This window comes from Neolamprologus multifasciatus, chromosome 1 (genome assembly GCF_963576455.1).
Source record: "Neolamprologus multifasciatus chromosome 1, fNeoMul1.2, whole genome shotgun sequence".
NCBI classification, from domain to species: Eukaryota; Metazoa; Chordata; class Actinopteri; order Cichliformes; family Cichlidae; genus Neolamprologus; species Neolamprologus multifasciatus.
The window spans coordinates 17,999,887-18,023,979 of NC_140439.1; the positions used below are offsets into that span (position 1 = coordinate 17,999,887).

The 24,093-nt window shown below is 39.3% G+C and overlaps 1 protein-coding gene across 2 annotated transcripts in view; it reads right to left on the reverse strand.

The window, feature by feature from the left end:
• Positions 1–350: 350 nt before the first annotated feature.
• The window catches only part of ano5b (anoctamin 5b), a 31,526-nt gene continuing 7,783 nt past the window's right edge, over positions 351–24,093 (reverse strand). For both annotated transcript variants that reach the window (XM_085179180.1, XM_085179092.1), the window contains 19 exons: positions 21,105–21,163; positions 14,839–14,946; positions 11,446–11,514; positions 10,985–11,269; positions 10,674–10,793; positions 10,492–10,598; positions 10,277–10,411; positions 9,129–9,234; positions 8,796–8,856; positions 8,332–8,483; positions 7,936–8,010; positions 7,606–7,852; positions 7,329–7,507; positions 7,106–7,203; positions 4,137–4,267; positions 3,826–4,031; positions 3,525–3,703; positions 2,659–2,764; positions 351–2,529 (listed from right to left, as the gene is read on the reverse strand). In XM_085179180.1, coding sequence (XP_085035306.1) covers positions 2,302–2,529; positions 2,659–2,764; positions 3,525–3,703; positions 3,826–4,031; positions 4,137–4,267; positions 7,106–7,203; positions 7,329–7,507; positions 7,606–7,852; positions 7,936–8,010; positions 8,332–8,483; positions 8,796–8,856; positions 9,129–9,234; positions 10,277–10,411; positions 10,492–10,598; positions 10,674–10,793; positions 10,985–11,269; positions 11,446–11,514; positions 14,839–14,946; positions 21,105–21,163 — 2,651 coding nt within the window. In that variant the 3' untranslated portion in view covers positions 351–2,301. The remainder of the gene's footprint in view (positions 2,530–2,658; positions 2,765–3,524; positions 3,704–3,825; positions 4,032–4,136; positions 4,268–7,105; positions 7,204–7,328; positions 7,508–7,605; positions 7,853–7,935; positions 8,011–8,331; positions 8,484–8,795; positions 8,857–9,128; positions 9,235–10,276; positions 10,412–10,491; positions 10,599–10,673; positions 10,794–10,984; positions 11,270–11,445; positions 11,515–14,838; positions 14,947–21,104; positions 21,164–24,093) is intronic.

Here is a 24,093-nt window from a genome sequence, read left to right on the forward strand (position 1 = left end):
GCACTGTCAGTCATAGATCAGCCTCTGCAGAGCCTGGACATCAATATTACCGAAGCAGTGTTGGATCATCTTGACACAAAATACAGCAAAAGGCAGAGTTTTGAATTTCCTTCAAGAAAACAGGGGAACTATTCCTGAAGACTACTTAAAGAAATGACTAAAAAGCAGCTTAAGAGAGTTCAGGCTGTGTTGAAGAATAAAGGTGGTTGTGCCAAATATTAACTGTTAAGCTTGTTTAAATTGTACAGACGTTTTTCTGTGGTATGTCTTAAAATAAACTTGGATGAGATCTTTATGTTGGAGAAAGATGCAAAACATAGATGCGCTGGGTGTCTTATTGTGATTGAAAATAAAACTCCAACAAAAAAATGACTTTTCTTTATTTATTGGGAATTTTAACAGTTTTAATAAGTTCCTGTTCAACAGTCAACAGAAAACGTACATATTGATACTGACAAAATATTTACATGACCACAGTTCATGCACAAAACCGATACACTGCACATAGTTTGCAGCAGTAACAAATACTATGGAATTTTTTTTTCTTTAAAAAAACATACAAAAACAAATTAAGACAGATGTTTAAGGCATTCGTTTGTTGGGAAGTCCATCATGGATGTTGCGGGATTTTGCACGCCTCCGTAAACAGTCATGCTCAACAGACACTGAAAGATTTTAAATCCTGAGATTGGAGTGAGTGTCGACTGTCAGATATATCCTGCTGATTGCATCAGCCGCTTTACTGTAAGAAGTTAAAGCACAAACACGGAAACCTAAAAAAGCATAACAGATTTACACGCACTCTATATGACAAATGATCAACTTATTAAAAAAAAAAAATCAGACGCTTGCTGCAATGTAAAATGTAAAGCAGGAGTCTTATTTTTCATTAGTGTGGTGCCTTGATGTGCTGGAAGAGCTGTCTGAGCTAACACTGCTTCTTGGCCAGTTACAAGGTGATGAAGAGGACAATCTAAAAGAAAGAACCCAAATGCTGCAAGGTCTTTTATAGGCAAATGTAAAAGCATAAAAAGAGTAACTCTAAACACAAATGCTTCAGGCCACAGGGCAGAAATGGACCAATAAATTAATTGCACTATAGCCCCTTAAAAAAACAGCATCTTCAGCACTTAGACATCAGCTATAGTTAATGAGCTGGTTACTAAAACCATTTCATGTTACTCATACATATCCCCACCAGGCTACAAGAAGATCTGCTTCCTGTATATTTCTCAGCTTGCGGTTGCACAATTAATAATATGTGGTGACATAACTAATATGAAAGCTGAAAATTAAAAGTTGGCCATTTATTGTATAAACAGGGAAAAGTAAAACCAACACATGATCTGTCCCACGTCCTGACAACATGTTCTTCATGTAGTCTATTTTGTTTGTTCGTTTGTTTTTAGAGAAATTTTATAATTGGTCCCGCAGAAACTTGGTAATACACGTAGAAGATCAGACACGAGCCCGCAGCTGCTGTCTTAATGCATTATTTCTGTTGCTAACTCAGGTCAGAGTGAGTGGAATAACACCACACATCTGATTGTTACAGTGTCACTGCAGTGTGATGGAGGTACTTGGTTTTCAAATGCACAGTTTTAAAGAGCTTTTTTCTACATATAATAAACACTCAAACAATGAAACTCATAGTCTACTAGCTCGGCTGTGGATCAGTAGACATATTGTTATGTAGCTACCTATTAAAATAAAAATAAAAAACTAATCATGGTGAAGCTGTCCGAGGAAGCACCGCCAGTTGACTTGTGTTTCATCTCGCATATATTTTTAAATATTTGTAAGCATGAGTGTTTTCTACATTCACAACTGACTCGTATCTTCTTCTCTAAATATTCAGTCCTTCACGTTGCATTCTCATCAAAGAATAGCATGCAGAATATTAAATTGACATCACAATCAGCTCTTTAAAAAGGAATCAAACCCACTGTCTATATTCAAGAAGACAAACCTTAACTGTATCAGAAAACACAGAGATTATGCTTTTATGACAAAGAAAGATGAATGTAAAGAGAGTTTCTATGGAAAATGAACGCTTCGTCTGCAAAAGAAGCTGATTTTAAGGAAAATAAAATGTTATACTGCACTGGATTTTAAATGCTGTTTCTATGCGTTTCCTAACATAGGAGTATAATGTGGAAGGCTTTATTGTCCATCCAAAATGAAACAAATAGCGTTTTGAATTCAAAGACAGAAGCCCTTGCATATGGCTGTTCTCAGGGAGAAGAAAATACACAGACGTGTCCGCCCTCGGCTTGGTTAGCTGGAGGTGCGGCGCAGGCGCTACAGGCACTCAGAAAGCACTTCATGTTTGTCTGGCGTCAACGACGTTTCCGAAGTTTGCGGCTCTGTGATGAAGCTGGCACTCAGCTGCAGTTTGAGCTTTTCCACCTCGTAGTTATGCAGGTGTTCTTGAATCAGGTATCGTTCTCGCTTGATGCGCGCCTTCACATCTGACGGGACGTCTGGGATCATCCACGCAATAAAGAACTTCACCACAAAGACCACATGCTGCAAAGAGAGAGTTATCACATGGTGAAGATATCATCACTTTGCAACATTAATTCAGGTTATTATTATTATTGTTTTGTTTTTTTTATGAGTGAGGAGCGTGTGAGGGAAAAGTGTATTTTGTCTTACTTCCATGATAATAATGAAGGCCATTTTGGCTGCCAGGATGTGCCAGAACTGCATGGTGTGAGTGTACTCGTTCTTGTGGCCTGGAGGGTGCCGGTAGTCACGGTATCTGTACAGACCAACAAGAGAGCGGCGTCATATGCAAAAATTTCAAGGGTTTACAGAGAATGGTCTGAAAATGAGAAAATATCCAGTGTTTCACATCTCGGGGGGAAACTAACTCAAATAACCACTCGATACACCACCAATGCTTGCAGAAGAACCTTATAGATTGAAGTGAATGGGCTATAGAAGCTGTCATGTCAATGTGAACCAACATCTCTGAGGAACTTTTCCAGCACCTCGTTGAATCTATACCATGAAGAAATAAGGTAATTCTAAAGTCAAAAGAGGGTTCAATATGCTGCTAGCAGTGTGTGCCTAATGAAGTTACCAGTGAGTGTACAATAAGGCTCCCATAACAGACAGAAACATGAATACACTGAAAAGTAAGTAGATCTATACAAACAGTAATTTGAACCTAACTGACAAGTTTGATGAAATGCCTTTCATAAAAGTTATGTTTGCTAACATGTAAACACAACATTAGTACTCATCTACAGTCAGTGAGAATGCCAAATATTTACTCTGATTTTTGCCTCACGAAAGCCTTTTCACCACCAATTGCTGCATGTAGCAGCTGGAAACAACACTGTAAGATTAGTGAGCCTGAATCTGAGATGAAAGATCCTAAAACACTCCATTGACAGGCACGAACTGCAGAGTCTTGCAATGACTTTCATTGGTTAACTCATTCTACCAATATTTTGTAAATATTAATGCTTTAAATATGCTGAAAATATCTAAAGAGTTTCTTTCAGCTCTAATACCTGCAGGTCGTATTGAAGTGACGAAACCAGTTGTCCTCAGTCATATTTTGTGGTCTTATCGGTATTCTGTATTCTGACAGGCTGCTGTTGATGTAGCCCTTCATGCTGGTACTGTTGCTGTAGGCATACAGGTACACCATACGGGGGATCATGTCTGAGGTGAAGGCCATGATGAAAGCCTGGAAGAAAAGGGACCACAAAAAGTTGTTTCTGAAGCTTAGTTCCAGGCTGAATTGTAAGCACTATCTCATGACGTTTAACCTCATTTTAAATGCGATGAAAAGGAAAAAAAAACCCTCACATTGGTAACAACAGACAAGATGGCCACTGAATTTAGGATCTCCTGCCATGCTCCGATGTTTCGAGCCTTGGATGCCACTGGTCGCCTAAACTGGGTGGTGAACTTCCAGGCGTCCACCCTAATTTCCAGGATGTTGTTGAACAGGGCCAAGAGGGGGGCCAAGGGGAAAGAGGCCACAAAGAGAGTGATGAAGCCAAACTGGATCACTGGAATTACAGGGAAAGCAGTCAGGACAAGTTAAACATTTCCTGTTTAATGTGACTTTTTAATTGATATTTGAATTTATCAGAGAGACTAGTGAAGCATCTCACCCATCTCTAGGTACTCGTAGAACAGGCCCAGCTGGCTGAAGTTCTGCAGAACATGATCCTGCTCCCATCGACTGTAATGGTTCTCGGGGTTGTGACGACCCTTCCTGCTGCTCCACCAGTTACGCATCAACCTAGCAAAAAAAATATGGAAACAATATGGTGGAGCTTTCCACAACGAGAGTTTCAGAGCAAGAATGGTGACGTCAAGCTGCAGATTTAGCAGATGCAGTTCTCTTCTGGGAGTTTAAGACACCACCTCAGCACCTCTAAAGTCCCTGCTTGTTTTATAGCAATGCCAAAAGATCAAGAAAATTTCATTTTGTCATGGGTTCATGTAAAAAGTGTGATGTTTTTTAGTTTTTTATAAATACTGTTTTCTGTTAAGTCATTTTCATTTATGCGCCAGGCACTTAAAATTCAGCTCATAATCTTCACTTAAACTTTTAAGCTGGAATAGGCAGAAATTCTTTTAGCATGGCTGGCCAAAAATGCAGGACAGCTTTTCAGTTTAATGTAATTCAAGAGAGGAAACTCTCCAAACCGCCTCTGAGCTTTGTTTTCAGGCTTTAGAAAATTTACTGCATGATGGAAGACTGTCAACAAGCAAGGTATTTTTCTACCTAATCAGGTAAGGTGAGGCAATGCAAAGAGCAATACAGTCAAATTCACAATGGGAACTGGATGTGGTGGCTCCGCGCGTTAAATGGAGGGGTTTGGGTGTACCTGGCCTCTTGCCCTATGACAGCTGGGATAGGCTCCACCCCCAACGTTAGGCCCTGGTTTGACAATTTTTGCTAGTGCTTCTAGATGCCGATCCTTGTGGATACTTGTTTAGCTTTTTAGGTGCTTTCCTGCTACAGCACACTTAATTCAAGTGATCATCTTGTTATCAGGCGTTTAATACGCTAATCACTTTAATTAGGTGTGTTGAAGCAGGGACTCGGGTCCTTAGGAGTGGGGTGGCTGTAGCTCAGGAGGTAGCGCAGGTCACCTACTGATCGGAAGTAGGGCTGGGTATTGTCACTGATTTCTAGAATCGATTCAATTCCGATTCACAAGGTCCCGAATCGATTCGATCCACGATTCGGTTTAAATCTGGGAAATTTTGATGGTCAGAAATATTATAATTCAGATCAGTACATTTACATATTTTTGTATCTATAAAAAGGAAGCTGACACACACAAGACTTTATCACAGGTGTAAGCGTCACAGCAGATGCCTTTGTGTCAAAGTAGCTGAAGATAAAACACAGAAAAACATGAAGGTGATTTTCCTGGCCTGGGATTTTATAAAAAATATTCTGCAGTACATCAAAAACGAAAGAAAACCATTAATCAACATATGATCGTTACCTCTGACGTTACAGCGGTTTTATTAGAGACACGGTTAAGCGTTTTGCCTTTTGAATAATTTTAAAAAGTTTAAATTTGTTCAGTATTGAACAGCAGAAATGAGGTTTTCTTTTCGGAAGAATGTAAAAGGGAAAAAAAACAGCGGCTGTAAACTACAGTAGACTTGTGCGTAACAAGCAAGCGAATAATGCAGAAAAAAGATTTTTAGACAGGAAACTGTTTTTGAAGTACAGAGAGAGAGAGAGAGGGAGAGAGAGAGAGAGAGAGAGAGAGAGAGAGAGGGAGAGAGAGAGAGAGAGAGAGAGCTGTGCATCGTGGTGGAAGCAAAACAGTAAAAGTCAGAGTGAATACATGACGATGTTTATGTGAAGTGTAGTTTGGATCTTCTTTTGCTGCTGGTTCGGTCAATATTGTTTGGAGAGAGATAAAACTAACAGCTTTAGAATCGGCGCATAAAGGGCACGAACACAAAGCGCGGACCCGCCGACAGATCAGAATCAGCGAGCTGTCGGCTTTCAGCCCCGACCGTGAGAAAGGCGACATCTAACTGATTCTGATCCACGGGTTGCGCTGTGTGTTTAAGTCTATGTGCAGAATCCGTGTTCCTGCTCTCATTTACTGTTTTAGCTGTTTGGTGGTTGTTGAAATTTTGTGAGATTTCACCAGAGATTCTGGCATTTTGGGCAAAATAAATTTATATTAAAAAATCGATTCAGGATTTTAATGAATCGATTTTACGTTATCCAAGCCAGAATCGATTTTAATCGATAAATCGATTATAAAAACCCACCCCTAATCGGAAGGTTGGTGGTTCGATCGCTGGCTCCTCCAGTCTGCATGCCAAGTATCCTTGGGCAAGACACTAACCCCAAGTTGCTCTCCGATGCATCCATTGGAGTATGAATGTGTGTGAGGAGAGCATTCAGACAGCACTCAGTTTAGAGTCAGTGCTTGTGTGAATGTGGCATGTTGTATAGAGCGCTTCGAGTACTCCAGGAGAGTAGAAAAGCGCTATATAAGAATCAGTCCATTTACTTAGGAGAACCTCTGTGGTAACCCTTTTGAGAATACTGAGTGGTGCGATAGATGAGTAGTCAAATGTTGAACTTGCACCATCTTACAGGAAGTGAGGAAGAATACAATCAATCAGTTGAAGACAGTGAAGTTGATGAGAGTGACAGTGAGGAAGAGTAGACCCCAGAGTCAGGTTTGAGGACCAGTTAGTTAGTTAAGTGTCATACACTTAACTGTGATGTGTGTGGGTAAGCAATAGTGTGTATATGTAAATGATGCTGTGTCTACACGTGTGTGTGTGTCAGGAGGTTGGAGAGGACTTTAACACACAGTTATTTGGTTGTTGCATTAAATGTTTATATGAAAATTAACTTAATATTTGCTATAATTGAAGTTACATTTTTTACTTTTAGACATTTCTTTCTAATGGTAGGGTGAAATATTACTAAACTAACTAAACTTTACGCCATAGATAGTTAATGTATTATCTTTGTGGTTTCATGTAAATCTCTGACTTTTTTCCAGACTTTGGAGCTGATGATGGTTTCACAGATTGTGGCTTATTGTTCGGCCAAATAAGACAAACATTTGATGGTACTCACGGCAGCAGAGCTTCTTGAATGTTCCCCCATAACTGTTTCCCCGCCATGACGATCAACAGCTGTGTGGTCAGCTCTATCAGGCAGCCTCCGGGGTCACACTAGGACAGCAAGAGACAGGCTTTTCTGTCACACTTCTTGTATTTATGAGGATGTCTGCTTAAAGAAATATGTCTCAGTTTAGAAAAAAAGAAACAATGCTTAAATGCTGTCTTTTAAAACTCACCTCCTCATTCCTAAATTTCTTCCATTTGCCAAACATGTATGTGTAGTTACCCGGGTAACCCACAAATTTGCCTTTGAAGAAGGCCACATAGAAGCAGGAGGAGTAGTAGTTGACAAACTGGAACATGAACATCTTCGTAATCAACCTGTTCTCATATTCCAGGTGAGTTTTTGGTATTTCTGCAGGAAGCAAAGCATCATCAGTTAGCAGATCAGATAGTAAATCATCCGTTTTATTGTATTTTCTAAATCCTGTGTGCCCAATTAAATCCCAGTACCCATATCAGTGATCCAGATGGCCACCTTCTCATAAAAGAAGTTAAGGATCATGATGATGACAAAATTGATGCAGGAAGCGGTGACAGAAGTCGCCAGCTGTGGGGTGATCAATCCGCCCACTAGCAGGGTCTTGTTTTTATGGTTGCCGGACGCTCCTTCATGGTTGCCAATGATACTTGCGAAGGATGCGTAGACAGCCAACCTATATGCTATGACCCCGGTAATACAGGCCAGAATCAGAGAAATCTGTGGAGAGAACACACACAATTTATAAAGCTGTGACTAGTTATAAAATCACACACATGCACTTCAGCTGAATAATCGCTTACCCAGAATGTAACAGTGGCTCCAGAGAGGCAGTAGCGAGCACACCTGGTGTGGAGGGGGAGATATGGCTCCATTTCCTGAAAGATAAATTGTTGTTATTTAAAGCTCAGACAGACAGAAAAACACCAAATAACCTTTTCAGCAAATTTAACTGCAATGGAACTGTTTTTCCAGCTTTAGAAAGCCGAGCGGGAGGCAGGAGGTTTGGCAGTGTAAAGGAGCAGGAAGAGGGAAATGGGTGCAGAATGTAATGAGGGCTTTAACCTGTGAGAATGAGGTTTAAATCCTGGGGAGGGGAAGGGAAAGAAAGGAGCACTCTTTGTACTCAGTGTAATTCCCATTTTTTCCTTTTGTTCCAAGCTTTTTGCCCATTATAACTTTAGTAGTTTGAAAAGCACCTGTGTGATCTTGTTGAGTCTCCTGTTAGTGCATTTGATCTCAAACTCAGGCCGAGTTTGAAGCTCTTGCTGTTCCTCTTCAAAGTCCACCAAGTCCCACTCGTACTCCAGCCGGGCCTGGCGCCGCTTCCAGAACTCCAAAAACAGAGTTACTGTCAAAGTCAAGAAAAAGACACGGTATTTTTTAAAAACTGGTCAAGATCGATCAAAACTCTCATAACGCTCACATCCATTTGGCTTTATGCTGCATTTTATGCTATGATACCTACAAACAGCCCCGCTGCTTTGGCATAACAGCATAATTGTGCCAGCAAATCTTTCCGGGCTGGAGCAGTTTAGGCAAAGTTGGACGCTCTTTTAGTGTGAAAGGGCTTTAACTGGGAAAATCTGGCCAACAGGAGGGGGCTTCGTTGGATCTCCTACACAAGTCAAAAACAGCAAGAGCAGCACAGACTGACACTTACCCCAGATCCCCATAAACATGGCAAAGAACACGGTTGCCTCATTATCAAACAGATGGGATTGCTGGAAGAGAGAATATGGAAAAGTATAGGTTCCTCGGACAAGCACAAGAGATCACATGCTGGGAACAAACAGGGTAACATGCTGGTTACTCAGTATGTAGCTGTATGATTAAATGTGGTCAACCTAAAACATTTTAGTCTATGTAATAATAGTTGACCTTTTTTCACTGATTACACAAACTGCATTGATTTAAATAAATTGATACAATGTAACATATGTGTAAATTAAATTATAATAACGCGACCAATTAATATATGAAATGGAATAATTACCCAGGATGAAAGACACGTTGAGTCGAGCCTCCAGAAAGTGCAGTTTTTATCGCAAAGAGGACACATCATGATACTGCCTCCTATTTTAGGGTCACATATTTCTTTGCTAAAAATAAAACAAAATAAAGAAACCCACAGATGAACATACAGTACACACAATAGAAGGCAATTAAATAATATTCAAAGTGTCTGTATATAATTATATATTGTCTAAAAAGGGTATTTTGCCATAGTATAAGCATTAAAGGGACATTTCATCGCTCCAAAGCACATTCACTGTTTCCTCTGGCCTCATGTGTTGTTCGTCCATTCTAGACCTAGAGGGCATAGTAGCGGCACATGCATAGCTTGGTACTTGGTTTTATATTTATATATATTATATATATTATATATATTTATAGTAATGGGACTGTAAACGCTTGAATTCACAGGTGAAGCGGTGTGGCCCAATACTTTTGTCCACATAGTTTATATAGAAATTAACCAGTTTGAAAGTCCTGCACAGAGCCCTGACATTAATCCCAGCACACACTTTATGACTGTTAAACAGGTGAAACAAGTAGTCCATCACTGACTCCACCAGCCCCTTTATTGGTGAATGTGAGAAAAAATATCAGTGTGCCTTCCTTAAAGAGCGCACGTTCTTATTATACAATATGCCTGCTGGTTTTAGTTTTCACTGGTCAGCAATTATCCACCTATTCTCCTCCTCTTATCCAGTTCAGGGTTGCAGGGCAGCTGGAGCCCATCCCAGCTAGTACAGGGTGAGAGACGGGGTACACCTTGGAAAGTTCACCAGCTCCGCAGGGTTAACACACACACAATCATACCTATTGGCATTTTAGAATCACCAGTTAACCTAACCCCACTGAATGCATGTCCTTGCACTGTGGGAGGAAGCCAGAATACCCGCAGAGAAAAGATGGATTTGAAGCCAGGACCTTTTCACTGTACCACCTCTCTGCCTGTGGTCAACAATTACATACACTTAAATGGCAGTTTAATGGTCTCCCCTAGCCTAAACTATTGCAGTCATTTTTAGCCAGGTGTACTTACAGTAATAAAAAGACTTCTTCGTGTATAAAATAGATGAAGTAAATTGTTTACTTAGATTTGTCCAAACAGCGATGCCCCCTGGTGGCACTAACCTTGTTATGTTGTCATCATAACTGAGCACTCCATAGATGAAACATATAAGGCCCACAACAGCTGCCAAAAAGAGCATCTCTGTGTAGAAACCCAACCAGGCAAAGTAGATCCCGATCTTTTCTCCGTAGTACTTCCTGCAAGCAAATAAAGAGTTTAACATCCAGACAAATGGAAATTTTAGACGTAAGATGATATGGGACGTGTGTTTGTTTACTTGATGAGGTTGAGGGGCTGCTCTTTATAAAAGCAGAGAAACCTGGCCCAGTGCTTGTACAGGTTGTAACGCTCCTCTGCATTTCTGCCCTTTTTCCAGTACCGACACTGAAAGCGAAAGACACAATGTCAAAACAGGACCTGCTGAACAAAACACACTTTGAAGTTGACCACGTGTCTTACATCATGAAGGGGGAAGGCCGCCGTGTAGGTCCCATTGCTGAGTAATCGTTTGATTCCCGTCTTTTCTCTGTCTTTCTGCCCCTCTTTGTAGTACGCACAACGAGACAGGATGTAGAACACCTACCAACGAGGAGGAGGTTTAACAAAAGATTAAAGGATTTGGATTTACCCTTTCAGCCAAATGCATTTTACGTTTTGCCTGACTGATACAAAACACCTTTGTGGTCATTGGGGTAAAACCCATAAAAGTATCTTTATTAATAAAAAACACAATCATTAAGAGATTTAAAATATATCTTTGAAATACTAACAATTCTATTTCTTGTTGATGGTGGGAAGAAAGTGTCTTTGTCCCCAATGAGGAAGAAGTCAGTCTTGGTCTTGTCGAAGTGGTAGGTGAAATAGTCCGGTTCTGGGTGCATGATGTTGCCCGGCAGTCGAAAAGGCTGCGTGAGCCACTCCAGAGCGACATCCTGACTTTGAGGAATGTCACTCTTCTTGAAGGGAACTTTAATCTTCAAGACATCAGCGTAGGTGGCCAGTACATCCCTTGGAGCGTGGATCTTTAGGAAATAGGTCTTTTGGTCCTTGGAGTCCTGGTGGAAAAATAAGGAACACTTAAAGGAAGCATCTTTGTTAGGATTTTTGAGGCAATAATCATGGCATTGTCAAACCCTGAGCCATCCCTTTAAGACATTTATCTCTGGACTCAGGTGTGCCTTAGCACACTGTGCACTAGGTGGCGCTTGAACTACACAGTTGAATTTCTTACCGATTTGTCCTCCGTCTCCAGTTCCAGTCCTCTTTTCTCCAGGTTGGCTTCAAACGCCCTCCTTCTCTCCTGTGGATAAACACACAAACCAAAAACACTGGAGCTCAACAGACTCATGCCTGTTTTCCTTTTTACAGATCCATGACAGGGACATTCAGCCAAACCCTTTTCAGACACATTTTCCTATTTATTTATGAGTATTTACAATTCAAACCTTATGAAGGCCTACAGGCACGGGTTTCAGATTAAAACTGGTAAAGCACCAGCAACATATTCAGGGAAAAGTTGACATCTTAATCAACAGCAGGCGCTGAGCATGTCAGTAACTGACAGCACAACTGTCCACATGCCTGCTACAGAAGTACAAAAGTGACCTTCACTCTTTAATGTAGGGAGGGCTGGCCACATAAGAAAAAAATAAAAACACATTAAAAAAATATAAAAATGTACCTTTATTTGATACACTTTGAATGAATCAAAATAAAACATGACAACAGTGAGCTATAAAAAATAACAGGATGACATTAATAATAATAAAAAAGCTTATGTATATATTCAGTGTATTCAAATAACGGATACAGAAATGTGGTTAAAGTTGAAATCTTGGCAAGCCTGTTAAAGCAAATGACAAAAAGTGTCATGTTTGTGTTGGATGTTTGGAAACTCATGCAGAACATTTCAGATGCCATCATGAAAGTGTACCATGTTTGGTTTTCTAACGTCTGCTGAAACCCACATGAGCTTGAACGTTGTCGTTTTGCTATTCAACATCCAGCATCATCTTGGTCAGGTCAAGCTTTTAGAACAGAGGTGAACACGCCCATATTTATACATCACGTACCCCTATACGCCCTGTGGGTCAGGTGTGGTTAACATGAGGGTAGCTTAGCAAATGACAAAACATTTGCATTTGATTGAGTAAATACATTTTAGCAAAGTTAACAAAAAAACTGTATTACCAAGATCATACCTACATATGAATGTTTGATCTCGTACAATCTCATCCGTGAGGGCTGTGAGAGTGAAAATGTAAACATCTTCTCCTCGGAGTGCAAGGGTATTTATAGCACTTCCTTGGGGATCTAGTGTACTCTATGTCACTACATCAGTGATTTTTCTCCCTGAAATGCAACGGAGCAGCACCGGCCCTGTATCCAGACGCAGCTCCTGTGCTCTGCTATCCTGGATCTTAGAGCTCTGTGTCTTTTTTATATATGCTAGGCCACGTGGACATTAGATGAGACAGATGCCACTTGTTGTGGGAGCATGTGTCTCTTCGTGGTTTTCCTTGCTATCCAGTGGGTGTATGTGATACTCTGAGAGTATGCACCCCACTGATAAGTCCCTCCTGGAGGATTAAGGAAAGTATTTTTAAAAGGGATAAGACTCAGTCTACTGGCATTTGTCTCGAGTTTGGAGATTGTTAAAAGAAAATACTGGAATTTGCCATTAAGTAGTGAATCAGATCCCTTATGTGTTAAACTTAAGCATGACATAATAAGTGTTCAGAGGGGTGTACTATAAAGCAACATCAGCATAGTAACTATTGCATAACCTGCTCCAGACCAGATTACTGTAGGTTTCAGTAAGCTGCATTTTCTCTGACACCGTATCCTGTAAGTGTAATATAGATACTTTGAATATGCTCCCTAAACTGTAAATTGACTCTACTGGAGGAGTCAAAGCATTTCATACAACGTGCACTTTTTTCTACACCTGAGTGCTAATGTAACATTCACATCCTGGTAAATGCACATTGGGGTTCAGTATCTGGCATGCAGACTGAAGCAGCCAGGGATTGAACCACCAATCAGTAGAGCTGACTAAACACTACTGAGTAAAGCCTAGCCTTGCATCACACTGTCACAGTAATTTCCTTTCATTTATATTCAGAAGGTCATGCACATTTTTAGATTTGGCCTTTTTTTTAAACACTGCTTTGTTTTGAAGCTTCTAGAACACAAATGAAAAAACTGACCATTTATATTTGCACCATATTAACCACTGAAGATATTCAATTAACAAAATTAATTCCACTTTGATCTGGTGACAAACTTAAGCAGTTCTCCTTTAGGAGGCTAAGGAAAAGTGTAAAAGCTAAACACACTGAGCAACCTGTAATGTTTAAGTGCATGCAGTTTTAAGTTTCAGAGCTCTAAAGTGCAGTTTTCACATTAGAAATAAGCAGTAGTGCCAAGAGCGTACAAAAATGTAGTAGAAATATATTAATATATTTAGGCCTATTTTACCACTCTGTGCACTTGTGATAATTTCCACAGAATTACTCTCATCAGTTCCTCTGATATTGTCTCTGATTGGAGTAAAAAGAAACCCAATTTTGTACATAAACAGAGCTAAATGGCATGAGCCAGCAAATGCAAAGAAAGCCTGGCAATGTTAAACTTGTTCCACTCCTCAGGAGACCACTCCCTTGTTGTTTCTTTAATAGCTTTGTATCTATGTGATGTTTGCACGTCTACTTTTTTCCCCAAGCAATTTTTTGACCACTTGGGGACAGTAAAAACAAATGTGTGAGTACAAAAGAAGCACACAGCGAAATATTGCAGGTATTCACTTCTTTAAAGTTTTGTTTTTGGGCCTTCAAAGTCTCCTGAAGGATGTATCTGGCTGTTTGGGTCCGCTATGTTCACCATCCAGCTTCTGTGTCCAAAAGAGCCCCTTTCGAGGGCACGATATAACAATGTTATCTTTCTTTGTTTAATCTGTTTCTTCTACAATACCCACCAAATCCACAACGCAACATATAGCAGTTTCCAAGGCCTGTATATTAGTTTGTGCAAACATTCCCATAATGGAACCGCAGCGATGACAGTTAAGTGTCTGAAGTCTTGATTTAGTGCTGACTGTGCGTCCGGTACAAGGATGTGTCATAGCTTGCAATTGTATGACACTATTCCTTCTTCACTGCTTGAAAAGAAGCAAGAAACAACTCATGAAGGCTCACGAAGATATTTCGTGTACCTTCACTTCTTAAATAACTGAGGGAGAACTCAAGATATTTAACCCCTTGAGAGGATCTTCTCTTTGGAGGGTTGTTGACCCACTGCTATTAGGATGTTTAAAGCCCCATTCTCACATTGCTTGAGATAATCTCAATAAGTTACATGATGATGAGGAGGCGCAGTGTCTTAGAGAGGTTTCATATCTTGGCCTTGCTTCATATCTTGGCTCATAGGATGGCTCACATGATTAACAGTCTGGGTTTCCATTTACAAATGTCATATGGTCACAGAAAAGGGGCTGAATCTCACTTCCTCTTTACAGCGTGGATTCCTGTTCCAGTTAGAAATTGCATAATAATATTGTCTGCTAGCATTTTAAAACGCTGAGTAGGCAAGTAATCACAATTTGGCCCTTTTCTGTTATGCTTACCTGTTTCTTTTCTCCGTCCTTGTCATCTACGTAGGACAACACAAAGTCTATTCTTCGTACTCCGTCCCTAAAGAACACGGTGTCTCTGCTTGGGTCTAGTTTGTCTGTCTGCAGGAGAAATAACCACAAAGCAGAGCTTTTAGCTTTGACACATGCTGGGAAGCCAAACAGACGTTCACCTCGACAGATACAGACAGAAACAAATTAAACTGACTCATGCTTGCACTTATACAATTGGATACATAAAAAGCACAGAGGAAATATACCCTCCTGAGTCACAAAGAAAAAAATATTTTGACATTAAGCTGAAATCATACTTAAAGATCATACAGATGACATAACACCTTGTGTCAAAATTTGGAGAAAGGGCTAAAATGACAACTTCAAAAGTCCATTATGGATAAGAAGTATTGTATACGATAGATGTCTGAAGGAAATAATCTTTCCATGGCAGTCTTGTTCCACTTTGTTTAAGAGAGTTCTCACTTTCCAGAGGGCTTTATTCTATTATTTTTTTCTTTATCCAAACAATACTCAGGATTTTCTATGAATCTGTTGTGGTCAGTGCCATACTTTATGCTGTTGCATGCTGGGGCAGCAGGTTGAGGATTGCGGATGCCAACAGACCCAATAAACTCATCCGCAAAGCCTGTAATGTTGTAGGGGTGGAAATGAACTCTTTATAGGTGGTGTCGGAGAGGTGGATGTTGTCCAAGATAAAGACAGTGCTTGACAATAGCTCACACCCACTCCATGAGTGCTGGTCAGTCACAGGAGCACGTTCAGTGAGACACTGAGATTATCCAAATGCACCGCTCAGTGACACAGGAAATCACTCCTGCCTGTCACTATCTCGCTGTACAATCCTCCATCTAATGCACATGTACGCACTGCAATCGTTGCACATCCTTAACATCACATCCTCTGCAGAGAAAATTACAAAGTCAATATAACAATGTGATCTATATATATTTAATTTTGTGTAATATACTGGGATATTTATAATTAGATGCATTATTATTTATTTATAACTTTGTAGTAAAAAATATTTTGACATTAAGCTGAAATCATACTTAAAGATCATACAGATGACATAACACCTTGTGTCAAAATTTGGAGAAAGGGCTAAAATGACAACTTCAAAAGTCCATTATGGATAAGAAGTATTGTATACGATAGATGTCTGAAGGAAATAATCTTTCCATGGCAGTCTTGTTCCACTTTGTTTAAGAGAGTTCTCACTTTCCAGAGGGCTTTATTCTATTATTTTTTTCTTTATCCAAACAATACTCAGGATTTTCTATGAATCTGTTGTGGTCAGTGCCATACTTTATGCTGTTGCATGCTGGGGCAGCAGGTTGAGGATTGCGGATGCCAACAGACCCAATAAACTCATCCGCAAAGCCTGTAATGTTGTAGGGGTGGAAATGAACTCTTTATAGGTGGTGTCGGAGAGGTGGATGTTGTCCAAGATAAAGACAGTGCTTGACAATAGCTCACACCCACTCCATGAGTGCTGGTCAGTCACAGGAGCACGTTCAGTGAGACACTGAGATTATCCAAATGCACCGCTCAGTGACACAGGAAATCACTCCTGCCTGTCACTATCTCGCTGTACAATCCTCCATCTAATGCACATGTACGCACTGCAATCGTTGCACATCCTTAACATCACATCCTCTGCAGAGAAAATTACAAAGTCAATATAACAATGTGATCTATATATATTTAATTTTGTGTAATATACTGGGATATTTATAATTAGATGCATTATTATTTATTTATAACTTTGTAGTAAAAAATATTTTGACATTAAGCTGAAATCATACTTAAAGATCATACAGATGACATAACACCTTGTGTCAAAATTTGGAGAAAGGGCTAAAATGACAACTTCAAAAGTCCATTATGGATAAGAAGTATTGTATACGATAGATGTCTGAAGGAAATAATCTTTCCATGGCAGTCTTGTTCCACTTTGTTTAAGAGAGTTCTCACTTTCCAGAGGGCTTTATTCTATTATTTTTTTCTTTATCCAAACAATACTCAGGATTTTCTATGAATCTGTTGTGGTCAGTGCCATACTTTATGCTGTTGCATGCTGGGGCAGCAGGTTGAGGATTGCGGATGCCAACAGACCCAATAAACTCATCCGCAAAGCCTGTAATGTTGTAGGGGTGGAAATGAACTCTTTATAGGTGGTGTCGGAGAGGTGGATGTTGTCCAAGATAAAGACAGTGCTTGACAATAGCTCACACCCACTCCATGAGTGCTGGTCAGTCACAGGAGCACGTTCAGTGAGACACTGAGATTATCCAAATGCACCGCTCAGTGACACAGGAAATCACTCCTGCCTGTCACTATCTCGCTGTACAATCCTCCATCTAATGCACATGTACGCACTGCAATCGTTGCACATCCTTAACATCACATCCTCTGCAGAGAAAATTACAAAGTCAATATAACAATGTGATCTATATATATTTAATTTTGTGTAATACACTGGGATATTTATAATTAGATGCATTATTATTTATTTATAACTTTGTAGTATAATATTTATTGTTTAATTATTTGATTTAGTTTAGTTAGTTACTGTTCTTTACTGTCTTGGAGGAAATTATGTGACCATAATTTCCTCTGGGATTAATAAAGCATTCTGATTATGGTTTTCCCACTTATCAGAAACATCAAGATCATTTGTTACTCTGACAGCTTACTCTTGAAGCATCTGTCTCAGCTTATTGAATTGACTATAACTAGGAGCTAGTAAATTCAGATCTTAGGTTATCTAAATCATGCTGAAACCAGAGCTGCTGAATAGAAAGTTGCGTCATCTCTGTTCACTCCAACTGGCCAGTGTTTTACAGCAATGGTGGAGCACGGAGCTTTGCTAAATTTCCGAAAGTTAGCAATACACGGTAGCCGTGCCATAATCATATAGGAGCAGAGAAGTTTGATATGCATTTTTCAAAGGTAAGAAGTTAAAAAACAAGTCTGTGTGTTATCAGTATACAATCTATTTTAGGACTGTTTGAAGACTACATGACAAGAGGCAGTAAGTCCTGGTGTCCACTACGGAGGACAATGGATAAAAGTTTAGTTTTGGAAGTAGTAAAATTACTGTGCAATTTTGATATCCTACTAACTAAAAGTTAAGACTCTCAAATTGAAGAAACAATTCTTATGCAATAGAATTATAATATCTGCAAAAAGTCCCCAAAACAAACAGTGTTACTTAATCTCTCTTGTGGCCATAAAATATGGAAGCTGAAATTTCCATCATTTTGAAATGAAGTCAGAGGAGTCATGCAGATTCCATAAATGCTGCTTGACAAAGTGATCTTAAACTCATGTCCACAACACAGGAAAAAATTAATTGCTGGGTCTTAGGATGATATATGCAGTTTAGACCTTCTCAGCCGAAAAGCATTTTTAAAAAAACAGTTTCTCTGACTAGAAACATTTAGAGGGCAACAATGATGACTGTGGAGAAACCAGATTTAACTGCAAAGCCTGAATGCTACACAATCAAAGCCTAACATTACACAAAAATAGCAGACGGTAGAGGAGAAATGTGTCGTGTCTGTATCGTTACTTAAATTTCAATATTTGATTACCTGAATGCATTTAGAATTCTAACATTAAATACTTTTCCATTAATGTAGAAATTCATCTTCACTGTTTCCGTATATAAGAAACCTTTACGCTTAAATAAACAATAACCATTATTTTCAGCTACTCTAATTTCATCTATCATGCATCCATGCATGCACAATCATTAAACAAAAAAAGAAATTGAATGTATGTTAGTTTTCTCTGCATCTAAAGGCAATCTGAGTTTGTACTATACATTAAATAATTTATGTTGGGATCTCGAAATAATTGGTGCTGCACGGTAGGTAGCAAAACGAGATATTTGAGCTGATATTCAATAAAAATAGTGAGAAATAGCATGTCTTAACTCCACTTTGAGCTAGTTAGTGTGAACTGCCTCTATATATATTTTTTTAATGTTTATAGATAAAGTCTAAAAATAATGTTAATTAATTTAATGCCCAAAACACACTGTACATGGAAAACTTGAATTTAAATTATGTTATTTTGTGGATGAGCTTTGTTGTTCTATTAGTATGTTTCACATTTATACGGCTTCATTTCTTATTATGATATTAAATCTTTGCTGCTTTTCCATTTTTGTTTATTTTAATAATTTTTGTCTGTCATTGATTACATGACCCGTCTTGCAATGAAAGAATAACAAAATAAAAAAGGTAACATACATTTGAATTGAAGTGTTTAAAAAAAACAAAACATACTTTAAGAACTATATACTATTATAGTGACTTGACTAGGACTTGAAGTGCCATGTTGCCTGAGCAGTTTGCTGCACTCCACCCAGGGTTTTTTTTTTCTTTTTTATCAGACGCTGTCATTGACTAACAGACTTTCCTCTAAAGGAGTGTGACTCAGCTTGTTATATTCAGGGTGCAATTTGTGGGGAGAAAAACACAGAGGGTTTATAGTCTGAATCCTGTTAGTGTTTATTACTGCTGTCAGTTTCCCATTTATAACAACTAAACTAATTATAACTTCAGCTAAACAAGATCACACAACCACAGTCTTCAAAATAACATTACAACATTTTTCTGTGATATTATCTTTCTTATTATGGCTTTAAACACAGGTGACCCGGTCGAGACAAACGGTTTAACATCCCAGATTACATCACATTTCCACTTATTGCTATTTGACAAGCCGTGCCATTTAACTTCAGTTTTGAATTAAAAAATCTTAAATTTCAAATGCACAAAATGCTGCTAGTTTAAAAATAATGCAGCAATATTAGGCTTAGAAAACAGACCTTTCCTGCAATCCTGCAGAAAATCATCTGCTTTCTGGTTTTTAGAGTTAACATATATGCAAGTTATGTGTTTTACAGCATCCTGAACCACATGTGAATGACTCTCAGGTTAGGCTCGATCTTTTCACTCAGTAGTGTCGCTGCTCCTCTTTATCGGCCCATCACAGTAGCGGCACCATTACTTTCAAAGCCAGCAAACAGTGCACTTCATTTCTTCATAGACAGTGGCCTGTTGAGCGCAATTCAACGATTTTAAATACAGCATTGCAGAACTCATAGTTGTAGGAAATTCAGATGTTAACAATCAGGGATAATCAGTATTTTTCAAGTATTTTTTTCCAAACACAGTAGAAATATTTCTGGGATTTTCTTGTGAGTTTCCTGTTAATTTCTCCAGGTAATTTAGCTAACTCTGAAACAACAGTGCTTAGTGATTTAATAAAAAAAATGGAATAGAAGCACTCCAGATTATTCCCCTCCCCTACTTTGTGTCATACCTGTCACAGGATCACAGTGCTGAAAGTGAAAGACAGCATCTGATTTAAGTGTTTTTCGCACTGTGGATCGTTTCAGATGCAGTGCTAAAAATCAGATGGGGCGGTAAAAATAATTTGGCAGAAGCAGGGACATATAGACCAGAGGCAGAAGAATAAAGCTTGGCCAACTACACCCTGTTTGGACCGTTAATAAAAACATTTCTGACCTAATGAGAATTTTTTAAAAATATAGTGATTCAGTGTTCAATGGTTATGCACTGAAACCTCATACACACAGAAATATACCATCATTTGTATTATTAAGATACATAGTGCATCTGTGGAATGACCTCATTGTGTCACTGAGAAACCAAAGAGACAGTTTATTTCAGTCTTGCTGAAATGAGAGGCACTCTGTGATAACATGGCTATCTTGTGACTCATCAGAGTCATCAATCAGAGGGGTGAGTCATCAAAGGGTCATCTAATATTATAAAATTACTCATACATACAGTGAACACTGACATAAACAATTTAGTTGACTACAAAGGAAATAACACACAGACAAAAGGCTGCTCAATTAACTGTTAATGGAAATCTTAATGGAAATAGATATTTTTATATATGCTTGTTTACATTTAGTAGGGAGGTAGGAATCATCATGAAGTTAACAACTAGCAGCATTTCAATGCATCCAGTATGTATTGTATTAAACAAAGGAGGCATAGCACATTAATCGGTGCTTTGTGTGCACATCGGTTTACTTTTGAAAAAAAGTTACTCTGAGCTGACCAGCTCCTCTCATACAACTAGCAAAAAAAGTGATAAACCTTTAACTATCATTCCCAAAATGTCTTAATTTTGTTTTTAGATAGCTAGATAGAAAGGGAATGTGTTGAAATGCTCACAGATACACCAGCACTCACTTCTGTATTTCCCGGCAGCGGCACCCTTTCAGGTAAAATACCATTTCCGCTGCTTTCATCTGCAAAATAAATGAAGAAAAGAATAACATCAAGAGAATTATACAGCTGTACAGAAGAGTGCAATAACAATGCTGTTCATGTTTTAGAATTCAGTCTTTGGTATGTAATAGCATAGTAATTATCTAATTATTATCGTATTATTGTATTGTAATTGAACTGGTCTAAATATACTCCATCCATTCATCCATCCATTTGCTTCCAATCCAATTCAGGGTCACGGAGGTGGTGGAGCCTCTTCCAGCTGCCATAGAATTAAAAGTGGCATACACCTTAGACAGGAGTTAACTTGACACACAACTCTGAATAGTGTGAGGAATATCTGCAGAGAAGCCACACAGGCACATGGAGAACATGCAAACTCCACACAGAACGGTCCCATGAGGTCCAGACTTTCTTGCTCTGAGGTGCAACAAGATGCTAACTATTCCACCACTTTGCTGCCCAGTCTAATAAGTCGAATCGTTAAATTATATATTTGTTCATGTCAGCAAATTGTTGTCTCACGTAGGACTTAGTGGTCTTTTTCATATTAGTTTGTGTTGCTGAAGGATTAGCAGCACATAAACTCAAACATAGCCAATCTTAAACAGGTAGCCCAGAGACGGGTACCTGGTTGAAGTGAATTAAGCTTAAAATGCACATGCTTACAAATTTGCAGACTTTAAGCAAAAAACATGATTAATGAATTAAACATGAATGATTTTTCAAACTTCTCAAAAGCAGTAGTTGCACATATATCATCTAAATTGACAGGAAGTAACTGTTAAACTAGTTTAAATAATTTGGACCGCAGGGTAAATTAAAGCTCACTCATAACAAAAACACCCCTTTAAGAAGAATCAGCTGCCAAATTACTGTTATGGCCTCAAATGCATTGTAGACAGCATCAATATAACAAGCCAATGAAAAAAAGCCTGCAGGAGGCAACATCAGGAGATACTGACTATCACCATGTTTGTAAGTACTGAGCTGAGAGAGATGAAAACACAAAGGCCACATTGCACATACACACTTATTCAATGGCTCGCCACATTCCAGCAGAGCCTCTCTGGCCCTGCGTGGCAGACTCTGGCAGAGGAAATGTGCTCATGTTGCACTGCTCTGCTAGCTGCCTGCTCCCCTATTATTCCTGGATGGTGGGAAAGCTGCACTTCCTGTGGGGGAGGCTGCATGATGAACATATCAGTGAGAGGGAGGAGCTGGCCATTGAGGTTGCTGTTGTATCAAAGGGTCCAGCCTCCTCCTAAAAGAAGCACACACCCAGCACACAAAGAACACAAAGCGCTTCAGTCTCCCTCAGCTTGCACTGGCAGAGACCTTTCGTTAAGCAGGAGGGTCTGACAGACAGCAGTGAGAGCCAATAGCAGCAGTACTTCACTGAGAGGCCTGAAGAGGCACTTGGAGTAAGAATGTGGCATATCAGTTAGACTATAAGAATCCACAGGGAATATAAGTAGCATATTAGACCGTCTTTCCAATTACCCCTGTGTGAGCTGCTTTTTTCCTCTCCTGTCTTTTTCATCCCACTTGTTTTGGTCTAACTCCAACTGTGCCAAGCCGTCCACAGTTATCACAACCTGGCTTAGAGCAAACAAAGGCAAAAGGCTAGCAACTTCCACAGAGAGACAGACTGAAGGAAAACACAAAGTAGCTTTCCCTCTGTGAAACAGGGCAACAGACACACTTACTGGAACAGATGGCCATAAATGAGTCTTCACTGGAAATTACTACCACGTATTAAAATGAGACAGCTATTAATTTGGGCAAAACTGAATAAGTGAGAAGTGCCATGCGCTCTTTTAACTACCCACTTTCCACCCATTTAACCCAATTACACTTCTCCTGTTATCTATTTACAGTAGCTGAGATACTCTCTCGTCAGCATGATTGTCAAAAACATGTTACTAACTTCATGGGAACTGAACAGTGGCATTTTGAACTATCTCCAAAACAAATTAGAGCACCATTGCTGAGTATTGACCCTGATATAACCAAACAGCATTTCAAAATCTGTTGCATGACTGTTCATAAAAAGTTGTGCATACCTCATGCCCATGGGTCCTGCCCTGTAAGAGACACCACAAGGCCAAAACTGGAAGTAGATCAGTGCAAACTCATCCAGGAGGTAGTGACTTTATACGTGTGAGATGCAGCCAAGAACAGAATCAACTAATCTCTTTTCCTAAAGGAGTTGATTCTATCCAGAGACGTGGTGCTGTACTGATGTTCAGACAGAGCAGAGGAAGGCGAGAGGCTACAAGATTCACATGTAGCCGAAGCAGAGGCATCTGCTGGTGTTATGAGCTGTAAACAGAACAAGGTTGTAGCAGATGTATGCACAGAGCTTTCAGAGCTTTATCATAAGAACAATCGAAAAACTATTTTCGCATCTTTACTTTCTGCATCATTGGAATTTGAATTGTGTTAGGAAATAACAATCATTAAGATCTTTAAGATAAAGTCTATCTGTGTTGTGAGAAAGTCTTGAGCCACCCCTCATTCTTGTAATAGTGGGCTTCAGCAATAGCTATTCAGACCTTCCAAAGGTCTCTCGAAGTTTTCTTTTGTCATTAGCTGTTTTTTCACAGCCTCAGTCTACTCTTTACAAATCCCCACTTTCAGAGGAACATTTGTTTTATTTTATAAGCCACTTAAAACTGACCTAATCATCATTCAACAATAAAAAAAACTCAAGAGATGAACCTGACACAGGACCTGGGAGATGCACCCACTGATCCATCTACTGTTTGCTGAAGTCTCATCAGAAATATCAATAAGCCATTTGTAAGGAAAGGAGGCTGAGGTATGCCAAATTACACAAGGAATGGACTAAATGGTAAATGGTCTGTATTTCTATAGCCCTTTACTTGGTCCTAAGGACCCCAAAGCGCTTTACACTATACACAATCATCCACCCATTCACACATAC